This window comes from Pongo pygmaeus, chromosome 13 (assembly GCF_028885625.2).
Source record: "Pongo pygmaeus isolate AG05252 chromosome 13, NHGRI_mPonPyg2-v2.0_pri, whole genome shotgun sequence".
NCBI classification, from domain to species: domain Eukaryota; kingdom Metazoa; phylum Chordata; class Mammalia; order Primates; family Hominidae; genus Pongo; species Pongo pygmaeus.
Window position 1 is genome coordinate 44,835,234 of NC_072386.2, and position 12,867 is coordinate 44,848,100.

The 12,867-nt window shown below is 38.8% G+C and overlaps 1 protein-coding gene across 2 annotated transcripts in view; it reads right to left on the minus strand.

Annotated features, from left to right (window-relative positions):
* The window catches only part of TYRP1 (tyrosinase related protein 1), a 47,475-nt gene that overhangs the window by 15,816 nt on the left and 18,792 nt on the right, over nucleotides 1-12,867 (minus strand). Inside the window, exons 1-3 of one of the 2 annotated variants that reach the window (XM_054501489.2) lie at nucleotides 2,667-2,791; nucleotides 1,734-2,203; nucleotides 277-599 (exon numbers count right to left, since the gene is read on the minus strand). In XM_054501489.2, coding sequence (XP_054357464.1) covers nucleotides 277-599; nucleotides 1,734-2,118 — 708 coding nt within the window. In that variant the 5' untranslated portion in view covers nucleotides 2,119-2,203; nucleotides 2,667-2,791. Of the gene's footprint in view, nucleotides 1-276; nucleotides 600-1,733; nucleotides 2,204-2,666; nucleotides 2,792-12,867 lie in introns of those variants that run through there. The other variant, XM_063650423.1, reaches the window with a different exon arrangement.

A 12,867-nucleotide genomic window follows, 5' to 3' on the forward strand; every position in this document is an offset into this window, starting at 1 on the left:
GAAACTGCAAAATATTTTTAAACTTTTAATTCATTCCTGCAAATGTCTCATTTTGCTCATTATTGATTTTACTTTATTTTCACTTCACCAAGATAAAGATTAATTAATAAGTAACCAAAATAAGGAGAAAACGAAATTGCCAAAGACAGGTTAGTAACATAAAATTGCTTTTTCATCAAATGTTCTGATGGTTCTGAAAACTAGTGAATTAAAATGACTTACAAACAAGGCATCTTGTCTGTAAAGAGTCTGAAAACTGAAATGCTTCTTACGTACCTGCATGTCTTTTTCCAGACGCAGGAGGTGGTACCTGTGCCATGTGAGAAAAGCTGGTCCCTCATGAGAGAAATCCACTTCACCAAAGCTTTCCTGCCCTACCCCAAGAAAAGTCTTTTTGACTGAGTAATAGTGTGTCCAAACAAAGTAGTTATAAATGGAAATGTTCTCAAATTGTGGTGTGTTGCCATCTGGCCCCAATATTTCTTCTGATCTCCTGGTGGCAATGACAAATAAAGGGTGAGTTGTGCGCTTTGCCATATCCAGGGCCTGGACAAAGTGGTTCTTTTCTTCTTTACTTAAGTCCAGAAGATTTCTCCTGACTTTAGGGATACAAAATTCAAGCATGAAAACATCTGCCTTGCGGGGATGGGTAGAGAAAGAGCATAATCATCTTGTAACACATCACGACCCATTTATCCATCTGTTCAAATGCGTTTTAAATTATTTTACACTTTAAAAAATATCCTTAACTAAAACCCTTTCTTCAAGCCTGCTTTCTCTCTCTTTCTTCCCTTTTCTCTCTCCAATTTACTGCATGATTTATACTACCTTTCTTTAATCTTACCTATGGATTTTATGTTTCTGTGACCTTGTCATGTTGATTTCTGCCCACTGTTGGCATTTTTGTTGGAATTTTCTGTCTTTTTAACATTACAAATCTTTCAAAATTAGATGATATAACATAGTAGTTAAGACCAGAGAATTATTCTATGACTTTGGGCACAATTTTCCAAGCCTTAGTTTTTTTTTAAATCATTAAAATGTGGATAAAAATAATACTTGTTTTATAGAAATGAAAGTTCAAAGAGCACACACATAAAAAGCAATTAGCCCAAGGCCTAACTCATAGTAAAGACTCAATACATGTTCATTTAAACCCTTAGTCTACTATCTCGCACATAGAACACAATCAAATATTGTTGGCCGTTACTGTTTAGTGCTTTGTTATTTAATGCTATTTAGTCTGCAGGCCAAACTCTTCATCTCAAATGCTGAATTTGATAATCATGGTGAGAAACTTCTTTAAGGGTCAGCAGGGGTAGTTGCAGAACTAAAATATAAGGGCTAGATAGATCTCAGCACAAATTCCAGGTTTACTAAATATCAGCTGTGTGGATTTGAACTTTCTGAACCTCATCTATGACAATTAACATGTTTACCTGAAGGAGTTACTGAATTGACTAGTCATAATACCTAACACAGTTCCTAGGATATAGTGGTTGCTCAACAAATGTTTCAGAAGAAAATATTGATCAGAAGTTCTGAGCTTCAACTCCAACCCTTCACATTAAACAAGTTTCTTAACCTTTCTAAGCCTCGGTTTCCTCAACTATGAAAAGAGAGGGTTGAGCTATATGATTTCCAGGTATTCCTCCAGCTCAAATGATTTAAGATTTTATTAAGAGCCTTGAGTCTCATGCAGGACTTATGAACTTATTCATATCTCCACTTACCTATGAGAACCCTCTGGTCACAGGCAGCTCCTCTCCAGCCAGGACGGCATGTCCCACAGTTGTGTCCTGAGAAATTGCCATTGCAGTGACATGTCCTATTGAAGAAGCGCAAGGGCCAGACCTCCCGATCATCTCTGCCATCATGGGGATACTGAGGGCTGTGGGGCCGGGAGTCTGCAGTCACTGCCTCACATCTGCCCCTCCCTGATGATGAGCCACAGCGGTCTGTCCCAGGCCCAGACACGGGGGACAGGTCTGGGCAACACATACCACTTCTCAAAGCCTCAACACTGACACACTCTCTTGGGAATTGAGCCCGGGCCTGCTGAAAAAGCAGCAAGGGGAAGAAGATACAGCCCAAAGAGAGGAGTTTAGGAGCACTCATTCTGCTTGAAGTAAGCGTGCAAAACAAATATCTGGTTTGCAGCCCTTTGTGTAGAGAAGACTGAAGCACGTAGAGGAAAATCCAGCTGAAAAAGAGAAAGTAAAATGAGATTATGCAAGTTTTTCTTGGTACTTAAAATGGTATGCACCCTTCCCAAACCACCTTCAAAATGGAATCCATATGTAAAATGACATTTCACACAAATAATAAAAGTAGTAATTTACCTTTAAAATTCGACATATATAACACCTACATGTGTGATACCCACATAATTAAATTACCTGTCCTCGTCTTTTTGTTTTCTTTTATATATATATATATATATATATATATATATATATACACACACACACACACATACTAGATATCAGTTATCAAAAGCATGAATTAGCAGGTCACCATCATTAATTACATTAATTTAATCTTGGAGCTGAAGGAAGAATTGGGAACAGATTTCCAGCAAGTTAATTTCTGTGATTTAAAGTCCCTTACACTAATGGAGTTTTGGCAGGAGTCCACCCACTCCCCATAGGACTTCTTTCCAGTACCTTACAATCCTGAAGGATGTCTCTGATGAACTTCTCTTAGAATTGAATGTTTTATATTTGCTTGTGTTTCTTGTCCTCTCACGTCCGAACTGTTAATTGCATGCGGATTGCTGCCTGATTATTAATCCCAAATCTGCTCACCCAAACTAGGGGCGGGGGGGCTGGTCTTTTTTCCACCCTTTACTAATCCTTTTCACTTCAGTGAATGTTTCTGCCTTTTAAGGACTTGATCAGCACATGATTCCCTTCCAGCTGATTTCCTTGTGATGCTTAAAGTTTTAAGAAAAGGCCAGAAGCACTAATTTGGAATACAAGTCAAAGAAACTAGTGAGATTTGTTTACTTTGCAGAGATTTTTTTTTCCTTTGACAGTATATCTTTAGAGGCTGAAACAAGGTTAATTACCTTTTCCTAATGATTCAAAGGCCAGGCTACTGTTTGTACCTGATAGTGGCTTTTAGTCGTTTTCTGTCTTGAAAACAGATGCTGTTGTTCTTACAATTTCTAGAGAGAATAATTGCAGCAGAAAAGGCATCGGGTACAGTTACACCACAGCACATGACACTGGCCATCATGGTGCCTGTGGGTTTTGACAGAGTTGGGAACTTCAGCTCCATTACATTCAGTGGGGCTGGTGTCCATCTCTGTGGCAAGACATTACAGGGTCGCTGCTACTTCTATTGTTTAGAAGATGCCTACTGAATGTCTTCTAGTTTCCTACTTTCTCTTCAAGTAGTCTTAAGCAGATGACACTAGGGGTAATAGCTTTATGTATTTCAAGAGGAATGTTCTCCTGAAGTTGAAAACTCATGTATATGAATTCAATCTTCAACTATAAGCTTTATTTGCAACATATAATTACTGTGCAAAGGTTATCAGAATTCAGAATCATGGTTAGCTGTACTCAGCCATAAAATTGTCCAGAAAACGATCTATAATAATTGAATGTATGGTTACAAACAAAAAGAACAAGGACCAATTGCACTAAGGGTAATAGATTCATATATTTCCAGAGGAAAGTTCTTCTGGAGTTGAAAAGCCATGCATATAAAGTCAATTTGTAAATCTAATCTTTATTTGGAATACATAATAACTGTACAAAGGTTATCAGAATTCATGATTAGAGTTAGTTGTCTTATTTGACTCTAAGGCATCAAATTGTCTAGAAAATTATATAAAATACTTGGGTGTATGGTTACAAACAAAAATGACAGCTAAAGATATATCTATAAATTAAGGTAAGAAAGAATAAAAGGAATTTCCTGTTCATGGTCCCTTGTCTATATCATCAATATGATATATTACAATTATATCCAATCATTGTTATTAAGATGTTTGTGAATCTAAAATGTTATTCTTTCCTTCTTTTTTGTGTGTTACTTACATGACAATCTACTAATGTATATACACATTAGGATATTTACTAAAATGATTTAATAAACAGAAAAATTCTGGTGATAATTTAGCCCATATATGGGGCAACTATTTTTTCTCTTGAGTCTCTAGGCTAGAATAACAAAAAATGGTATCATTACTGTAGAAGTAAGCTTCAGTGACCAGAACTTTTTCCCACTGGTACTATGTGCCCAAAATGTATCCAAGTTGTTGCATATAAAATACTGCATTTTACAGATTTTTAACAATGACAGTTTGAAATATCATTGTAAGAATATACCACATTATATTTACCCATTCTTCTGTTCAGAGATATTTGGATTATTTTCCAGAATTTTTTTTTGTATTATGAATAATGCATCTATAGTCTTTAAATGTTTTCTGGTGAACATAATATAAGAATTTCTTAATGGTAGATATTTAGAAAGGGGATTGCTAGTCATGGAGTTTTTGAATATTTACAAAAGAATTCTAAATTGTTTTCCAAAGTAATTGTATCAATTTACATTCCTGCCAATGGTGTGTAAGATTTCTTATTGGTTCACAAGCTTGCTAACACTTCATGTTAATAAATTTAATTGCCAATTATGTGTATGTAAAATGATGTTTTATTAATCTCATTACCTAATAAGATTTAATATGATTCTTGTGCTTTCATCCCTTCTGCTTCCTTTACTGTTAAATAGTATTTTCATGTCTATTACCCATTTTTGTATTGTGTTTTTGTCTTCTTGATATGTAGAAGTTCCTTATATATTCTCAATTCTAGTCTTCCATTAGATAAATGTGTTGAAAATATCTTATTTCAATTTGTGGCTTCATTTTTACATTCTTTATCTAGTCTTCTGATGTACAGTTCTTAATTTTCATGTCATTGTAGCAAACTTTTAATTTGTGGTTACTAGTTTCCATATCTTGCTTAACAAATTCTTCCTCTGCTAGGTGCAGTGGCTCATGCCTGCAATCCCAGCACTTTGGGAGACTGAAGTGGGTGAATTATTTGAGGTCGGGAGTTCAAGACCCAGCCCGGGCAATATGGCAAAACCTTGTCTCTACTAAAAATACAAAAATTAGCTGGACTTGGTGGCGTGTGCCGGTAATCCCAGCTACTTGGGAGTCTGAGGCATGAGAATTGCTTGAACCCAGGAGGTGGAGTTTGCGGTGAGCCAAGATTGCAGCACTGCACTCCAGCCTGGTTGACAGAACCAGACCCTGTCTCAAAAACAAACAAATGAAAATATTGCTATTCCAGGGAAATGAAATACTTTCTTATATTGTCTTCAAGTACTTGAAATATTGCCTGTACATTTAAACTTTTAAACATACATGGAATTGGATCTTGCACCTGATGTAAGCTAGAAATTGATAGTGATAGGAGGCAATGCAAAGCCTAGGCAGATAGGAGTGGGTATCTGGTGAAACCCTACCTCCAAGCTGACACAGTTTAAAGCCTGAAAGCCAAGTTACAAGTTAAATCCTAAGACCAGATTGAGAACATGTCTTCCTGTTTGGCATGCTTTCCACTGATTGGTCCCCACCCTTCACCTATTTTACATATACCTACCCTTTCCTAATGGGCACTGTTGTGCCCACCTTTGAGCAGTGCTTTTGCTTTAAACTTTTTCACATACTCACAAACCAATCAGCATGTACTTCTCATCCTGCACCTAAAAAGACCTCAGACTCAGTCAATAGAGGGAGAGATGACCTGACTTAAGGAAGACGACCTGCCCTTCCTGTCCCCTCTCCAGTTCACCTCTCCCCTCTCACTGAGAACTGTTTTCATTGCTAAGTAAAATTCTCCAGCTTCGCCATCCTTCAATCACTCCTGTGACCTCATTCTTCTTGGACACTGGACAAGAGCTCAGGACCCACCAAGTGCACGTACCCAGAAAAGGCTGTCACACTGGCCCTTGCCTTTGCCAGCAGAGGGCAGCTGCCCCATGCGATGAGGCAAGGGCCCAGCCGAGCTGTTAACACATTACCGTCTGTCAGACTGTGAACAGCAAAACTATAGGAACACTGTAACACCCCCTCTGGGGCTTTGGAGTCACAGGCACCCCCATGCCTGGTCTGGCCGTGCAGTCCTTGCACAGAGCTTGCTCCTGGGTTGGCACCCAGAGCATCCGGCTGGATCCTGCACTCACTCACTCACTCACGTGATCCCTCCTGTGAGGGGTTGAGTGTGGCAGGCTAAGTAGAGACCCCTGGCTTTTCTATGGTATTTTTCCTTCCTTCATTCACCGTTTGAAATGGCTCCCATCTCTTCTTTTATAATGTTAAGGATGTTGCTGGAAACTGCAAAAATATTACTGGCTAGAATGAGCATTTGGCCCAGTCATCAGCTATGCAATTCAGAACAATGTGATTTCCATCTGTTCTTAGGGCAATGAGGGTACAGCAATTAAGTTTTTCGCCGGTTGAAAGAATCCATTTGCATAGAGCAAGAGGTTTTTTCCCTAGGCACCTCCCTGCCCTGCCCTTAAGCTCTTTTTGTTTTAGTTGTTCTCCACCATGTCAGGAGTTCAGATAGCCCTGCAAATACTGGGAGCTTTTCTGTGAGATAGGATTTTTTCCCACTACCTTAGCACTTGCTTATGATAGGGAAGCAATGGAGGAGGGACCCTGCTGGCTCTGGCTGCAAATCTGGCAAAGGCCACCTGGGACTTAATTTATATGAATCCATGCACCTGCTGAGAGAATTTTTTTTCCCAAACACAATTCCAAGCTTTGGGTTGAAGCCCTAGAAAGGAAAACTAGATCTGAGGGATCCAAAGGCAGGCAAAAACAGAATTCAAAGGCCACAGCACAGGTGAGCATGACTAATTCCTGCTGATTAGGCCCCCTCATTTAATAGATACAGGTCATGCTAGTATCCATGGCATAAATGAGGTCTGGGGAACTCAGAGGTTATTGACAGCATAGGGGAAGGCAGCACATGGGTGGGTGTGGATAATTCTCACCCTGTAGGCCCCCTGTTAACATAGTGAAAGCTGCATTGACACCCATGAGCAGCACCCTGCTGAGGTCACTGGAACTCTGGGATATAAGGAAGGAAGGAAGATGGAGGATGCCTTTTCCTTCTCTCCCTCATGTTCCCTGGGTATTCACTGGGAAGATAAAGGAATTGAGGGACACCTCTTTTCCCTTCTTTCCAGGTGGGTAAACAATCATCTTCACAATCTGTACCTCTCTTGAATTCCTCCTAAATCAATGAGACTCCTTTGAAAAAAACAAAAACAAACTCCCTTTTTTTCTTTTTTCCTCCTCTGTCTTCTCTTCACAGATGCATTATTGTATCCCTATACCACAGGATGCTCCCCTCAGATGCATTCGCATTCTCGAAACTGGGGAAAGTTAATTTCCCCAACAGAAGCTGGACATGCCAGCAATAAAGGTTTTTTTGTTTTTTTTTTTTTTCCATTTGGACTTCTGGCCTCTCTCTCCCTGGGCAAACTGGTAAAAGCAATAGTCAAGATCACTGTAAAGATCTGAAATCTCCATTTTCTTTTACATCCTTGGGAGTTTAACCTTGCAACCACATGGCAATACTTTCTTTTGGTCTCTACTATTTTACAATGGTGACCTGGGTTCAATCCTGACTTAAAGAATGAGTACTTTCTGGTTAATATCTGTGTGACTTTTACCATTTGCTGATTCTCTTCCCCTCCATGAATAACTTCTAGCTTCTTTCTTAAACCTTCCTTTCTCTGAGCTATCTTTAAAGATTCTAGATTTTGCAAAAACTACTTACCACCTTTTTGAAAATACCTCGTATACTTGCAGTTAAGTCATAACCTTAGTTAAGGCGTATTGGTTTCACCTGTGAGGTTACTTTTGGTAACGTTAAAAAGCCAGAAATATTGGCTGCTTGGCATGGCTAAAGTCAGGTAACAATGGATTTAAAAGGAGTCTCTTGGCCTGGCATGGTGGCTCATGCCTGTAATCCCAGCAATTTGGGGGGCTGAGGTGGGTGGATCACTTGAGGTCAGGAGTTCAAGACTAGCCTGGCCAATACGGTAAAAACCCATCTCTACTAAAATTACAAAATTAGCTGAGCATGGTGGTGCATGCCTATAATGCCAGCTGCTTGGGAGGCTGAGGCAGAATCGCTTGAACCCGGGAGGTGGAGGTTCCAGTGAGGTGAGATTGCACCACTGCACTCCAGCCTGAGCTCGCAGGATGACTCTGTCAAAAAAGAAAAAAAAAAAAAAGAGTCTCTTAAAAAATGTTATGGTTAAAAATAGACTTATTTAAAAGTGGATATCAAAGCTATAGGTATATTTAAAAGGCCTTTAAGTTTTTCTCTTCTTGGATCTTGTTTTTCTGGAAAATGATTTTTATCTCAGTTGACTGAATTATTTTTCTCCATTTTGTCTTGTCACTCACAGTGCACACAAAAGAGGTCCTAGGATAACTTCTGAGAGCATGAGACTCCTTGGGAAAAACAGAGAGAAGGTACCATGGACCTCATTTTTTGGAGGCGTGAGGGGAAACACCTCTGTTTTTTTATGGAACTCCCAGAATAAAAAACAGATAGATCCCTCTCAAAATCTGTTTTTGTCTTCCAGCAATGTCTGTTTATTAGGCCCTGGAAACTGCATGCTTTCCTAGCCCTGCTTCTTGAAGGGCTCCACCCTGAGGCCAATAATCCAATTCAGAGATTGGCAGGTGAAGGATCTTCTGTCTGTGTAATCATATATGTGTTATGTGTGTGAACATATTAACTAAATTCAAAATGGTATTATATGGTTTTTCCATAAATTGAGCATTGAAATACCACAACAAACTTTTCTTAATGCACTGGTATGCTCTTTAACAAAAATTTGTGAAGGGTTATAAAAGGTTTACAAGAATCTCACCTCGTGGTCAGACCGGTTAAGATTGGATAGAATTATCTATAAGGTTTCATTAAAAATTGAGGTTGACATTAATAGTAGACTAATGCAAGGGTGAAATTTGGCTTTCTCTTTCTTGAACAGGATTTTCATGTAATATTAAAGACAGATTGTTTGGAAAGCTAAGTCTTCCCTCTTAATGAATAAAGGTTTTTGCCTTGTTTTAAAATTTTTGAGTCATCATTTTGGCTAAAATAAATGACATGGTAATCTGGAATTCTATTCCATAATATCGAGTGTTTTAAACCTTTAACCTATTTGGTAGGCTTCTGAAAATTAAATTTCAGCCTCAAAATTATCTTTTCTGACCCCTAACTTTTGGATGCTACAGAAGACCCTTGGAGCATCCAAAAGAGAGGTAAACAGGATTATTTGACAAGCTTAGTTACATGGGATTGCCAAAATAAAAATAAGATTTAGTCCTCTTCAGGATATATTTTGGTCAATAATATTAATATATGTTCCAAAATTGTGTGGGATTTCCAAAATCCTAATATCTGAGTATATCCTGTCATTCATAATTAAGGTTATTATGTTAAGTTATTGTAAGCTACAGAAATAACCAAATTTCTTTGTCAATTGTGTTTTTGACTGTAACTACCCTGGATATTTTGTCATTCACAGACAATTGTTCTCTTGCTTTGATCCTGTCCAAAAGATGATTTAAATCAACTATAGGACTTTGACAGGTGCTCTTAAATGCACCTTTCTGATATCTTTGGAGACTGTGACATTGGAATAGAAGAAAACACACAGGACTCATGAAGAGCTGAAATGTTCATCGCTATCAGGCAGAACAAGAGTTAGCAAAGTTGACTGAACTAATAGAAAACTAAAGTAATCTTTTTAATGTTTTGTTTAAAATGTTGCTGATCCTTGTTTTGTTTTTGTTTTTCAGAGTCACATTTATTTTGAGCCGTTTACAATCCTTAATAATTGAGTAAGGTGTACTCCTTTGAACAACATTTGGAGCATATTTGTTTCTTTCCGCCTGGCTTCTCCAGAAATTGGAGACTGTTTGTGAATATTCTTAACCTATCGCAATATAGTTATTTGCATGAGTGCAATAAAAATTCATCTTGTTTTGCAACAGCACACAATTGGAAACTCTTTGTTTTACCAAGCCTTTGACTGGAAGGGTGCGCTTCCCTTTAAGGAATCAAGCTTAACTTGAAGAGCCAATAAAAGCCCCTTGGAAAAAGGCCTCACATCTTCTCTACACAGTCCCTGTACAGGGTTTCTAACCTGTGGTGAGTAAAGAATGTCACTTTCTAACAGGCCCAGGAGCCCCATGTTCTTGAGACCTCAAGAAGATAGGAATTACCCAACTCATAGATATTTGAGGGTACAAACCCAAGGCTGGGCTTGGCTTTAAAAAGTTTTATCTGATCTTCCTTGTGGAGCAGAGTTCCATCAAAGCCAATTTAAAAGGTCTGTGTGAAAAACAATTATTCTTGCTGCACTTTATGCAAATAATCAGGCCAAGTATAAGACTAAAGTTTATTTTGCAAATGACTCAATACTATCATGATTTGTTCTTAACAAAAATGAAGACTGGAGAGAGAAAAAATATGTTTCAAAACTTACCATACTCTTATCATTAAATTCTAGTCTCATTAGTTGTTTTTAAGTTTTTGCCTACATTTAGGCCTAACCCTGCTTATTCCTGTGAACCAACGAGTAATCTCTGGCTGCCAGTCAGAAGAAACAGAGGGGATGGGTAATGTAAAAAATCTGGATCAATATTCTAGTTCTGGGCAATTATTCCTGCAAATGCTGCCAGGAGTAAATATGGTGCCCATAACCTGGAGGCTTCATTCTTTGTGAAAATAAGACCAAGGGAGGTAACCAAACCAAGCCCCATGCACCCAAATCTTAGCAAGCATAACTATAGCAACCAGTCATTTGGGGGTATCAGCAGTCTTGGGATTTTTGAGCTTTCCGTATCCACCTTGTTTCATTTTGATATATGTCTTCTAATAACCCATCAAACTCCAAATGATCATGTAACCAGAGCCTCAAAAGATGTGTTCCTTTTAGTGGGGACCCTTAGATAGTCCTCTGAGGGAAATTTGACTGCTGTTTTCCCAAAATAGTGCCCTCCGTCAGCAGGAAGCAGTTAAGGTTGGTCTTCACCCCTATTCTACTGGCAGTTAAATGTACCTCTTCAGAGGGGTACATGATAGTGACAGGAGGCAGACAAATGCCTAGGCAGGTGGGAATGGGTACCAGGTGAAACCCCACCTACAATCTGAAGACAGTTTAAAGCCGGAAGCCGGAAAGCTAAGCTACAAATTAAATCCTTGGACTAGATTGAGAACTTGTCTTCCTGTTTGGCATGCTTTCTTCTGATTGGTCCCCACCCTTCACCTATTTTACATTCTTAACTGGTTTTCTACACTGTCATGCCCACCTTTGAGTGGTGCCTTTGCTTTAAACTTCTTTGAATACTCACAAACCAATCAACATGCACTCCCCATCCTGTGCCTTTAAAGACCCCAGACTCAGTCGGTAAAGGGAGAAGCAACCTGACTTTAGGGAAAAGACAACTTGAACTTCCTGTCCCCTCTCCAGCTTTCCTCTCCACTGAGAGCCATTTTCATCGCTCAGTAACATTTTCTGTCTTCACCACCTTTCAACCATTCATGTGACCTCTTTCTTCTTGGATGCTGGACAAGAACTCAGGACCCTCCAAGTATGCATACCTAGAAAAGGCTGTCACACTGGCCCTTTCCCTTGCCAGGGGTGGGTAGCTGCCCCATGTGATGAGGCAAGGGGCCAGCTGAGCTGCTAACATGCCACTGTCTGTCGGACTGTGGATGGCAGAACTAAAGGAGCACTGTAACACCTTCTCTGCAGCTTCAGGGTCGCAGGCACCCTTGCACCTGCTCTGGCCGCGGGACCGGGATGCAGCTTGCTCCCGTGTGGGCATTAGAGCACCACTCACTTGCTTACACCTGGTCTGGCCACAGTCCCCGCACACAGGTAGTTACTATGTTGGGGTCCAGAGCGGCCAACTGGGTCCCACAGTTGCTTGCTCACATGATCCCTCCTGCAAGAGGTTCAGCACAGCAGGCCAAGTAGAAGGACCACCCCTGTTGTGAGTTCAGTGGAGGGGCTGAGAAAAATCCTGCATCAGAATCATAATTAAATTTTTTATTCCATATCAAAAATCAATGGTCAGCGCATCATTTACGGAATGATACATCCTTTCCTCAATAATCTACAATATTATGCTTTCAAGTTTTCATGTATAAATGGATTTATTTCTGCCATTGCAATTTAGTTCTGTTGGTGAACATGACTATCTCTGTTTTGATAGTATATATTTTGATTATTATTACTATTTTATACTTTATAATAGATCTTACTGTGGTAGAGAAACACTTCTCAAATTGTTCTTCTTCCAAACTGTTTTCTGATTTTAGGTTGGCTAATATTTTGTTTAGAATTTTTTGCATCTATGTTCATAAGATCTTAAGTTTTCTTCTAGCGCTGTTTTTGTTGGTATTTGGCATCAAAGTTATTCTGAATTCATGGAGTAATTGTGAAGTGTTTCTACTTTTTCTTTTTTATGAATATGTTTAGGTGATTTTGGATTAATTTGTTTCTTATACATTTATCTGGAACTGTTGATCTCTTTCTGGAAAGATTTTAAATTATTCATTGAATATCTTCAATGTCTATGTAATTACTCCTATTTTCTCCTTTTTCTTGAGCCATGTTTGATGTATTTTTCAAGGAGCTTTTATATTCCTTTGAACTTTTCAATTTTATTTACATAAACTTGACATCGTATTTGTCATTCAATTTCTAATCTTTGTGGGTTTGTAGTTATGCCTTTTTCTTTATTCCTAACAGTATTTATTTGAAAGTTTGTCCTTTTTTGGTGAGTTCAGCCAGAGGTTT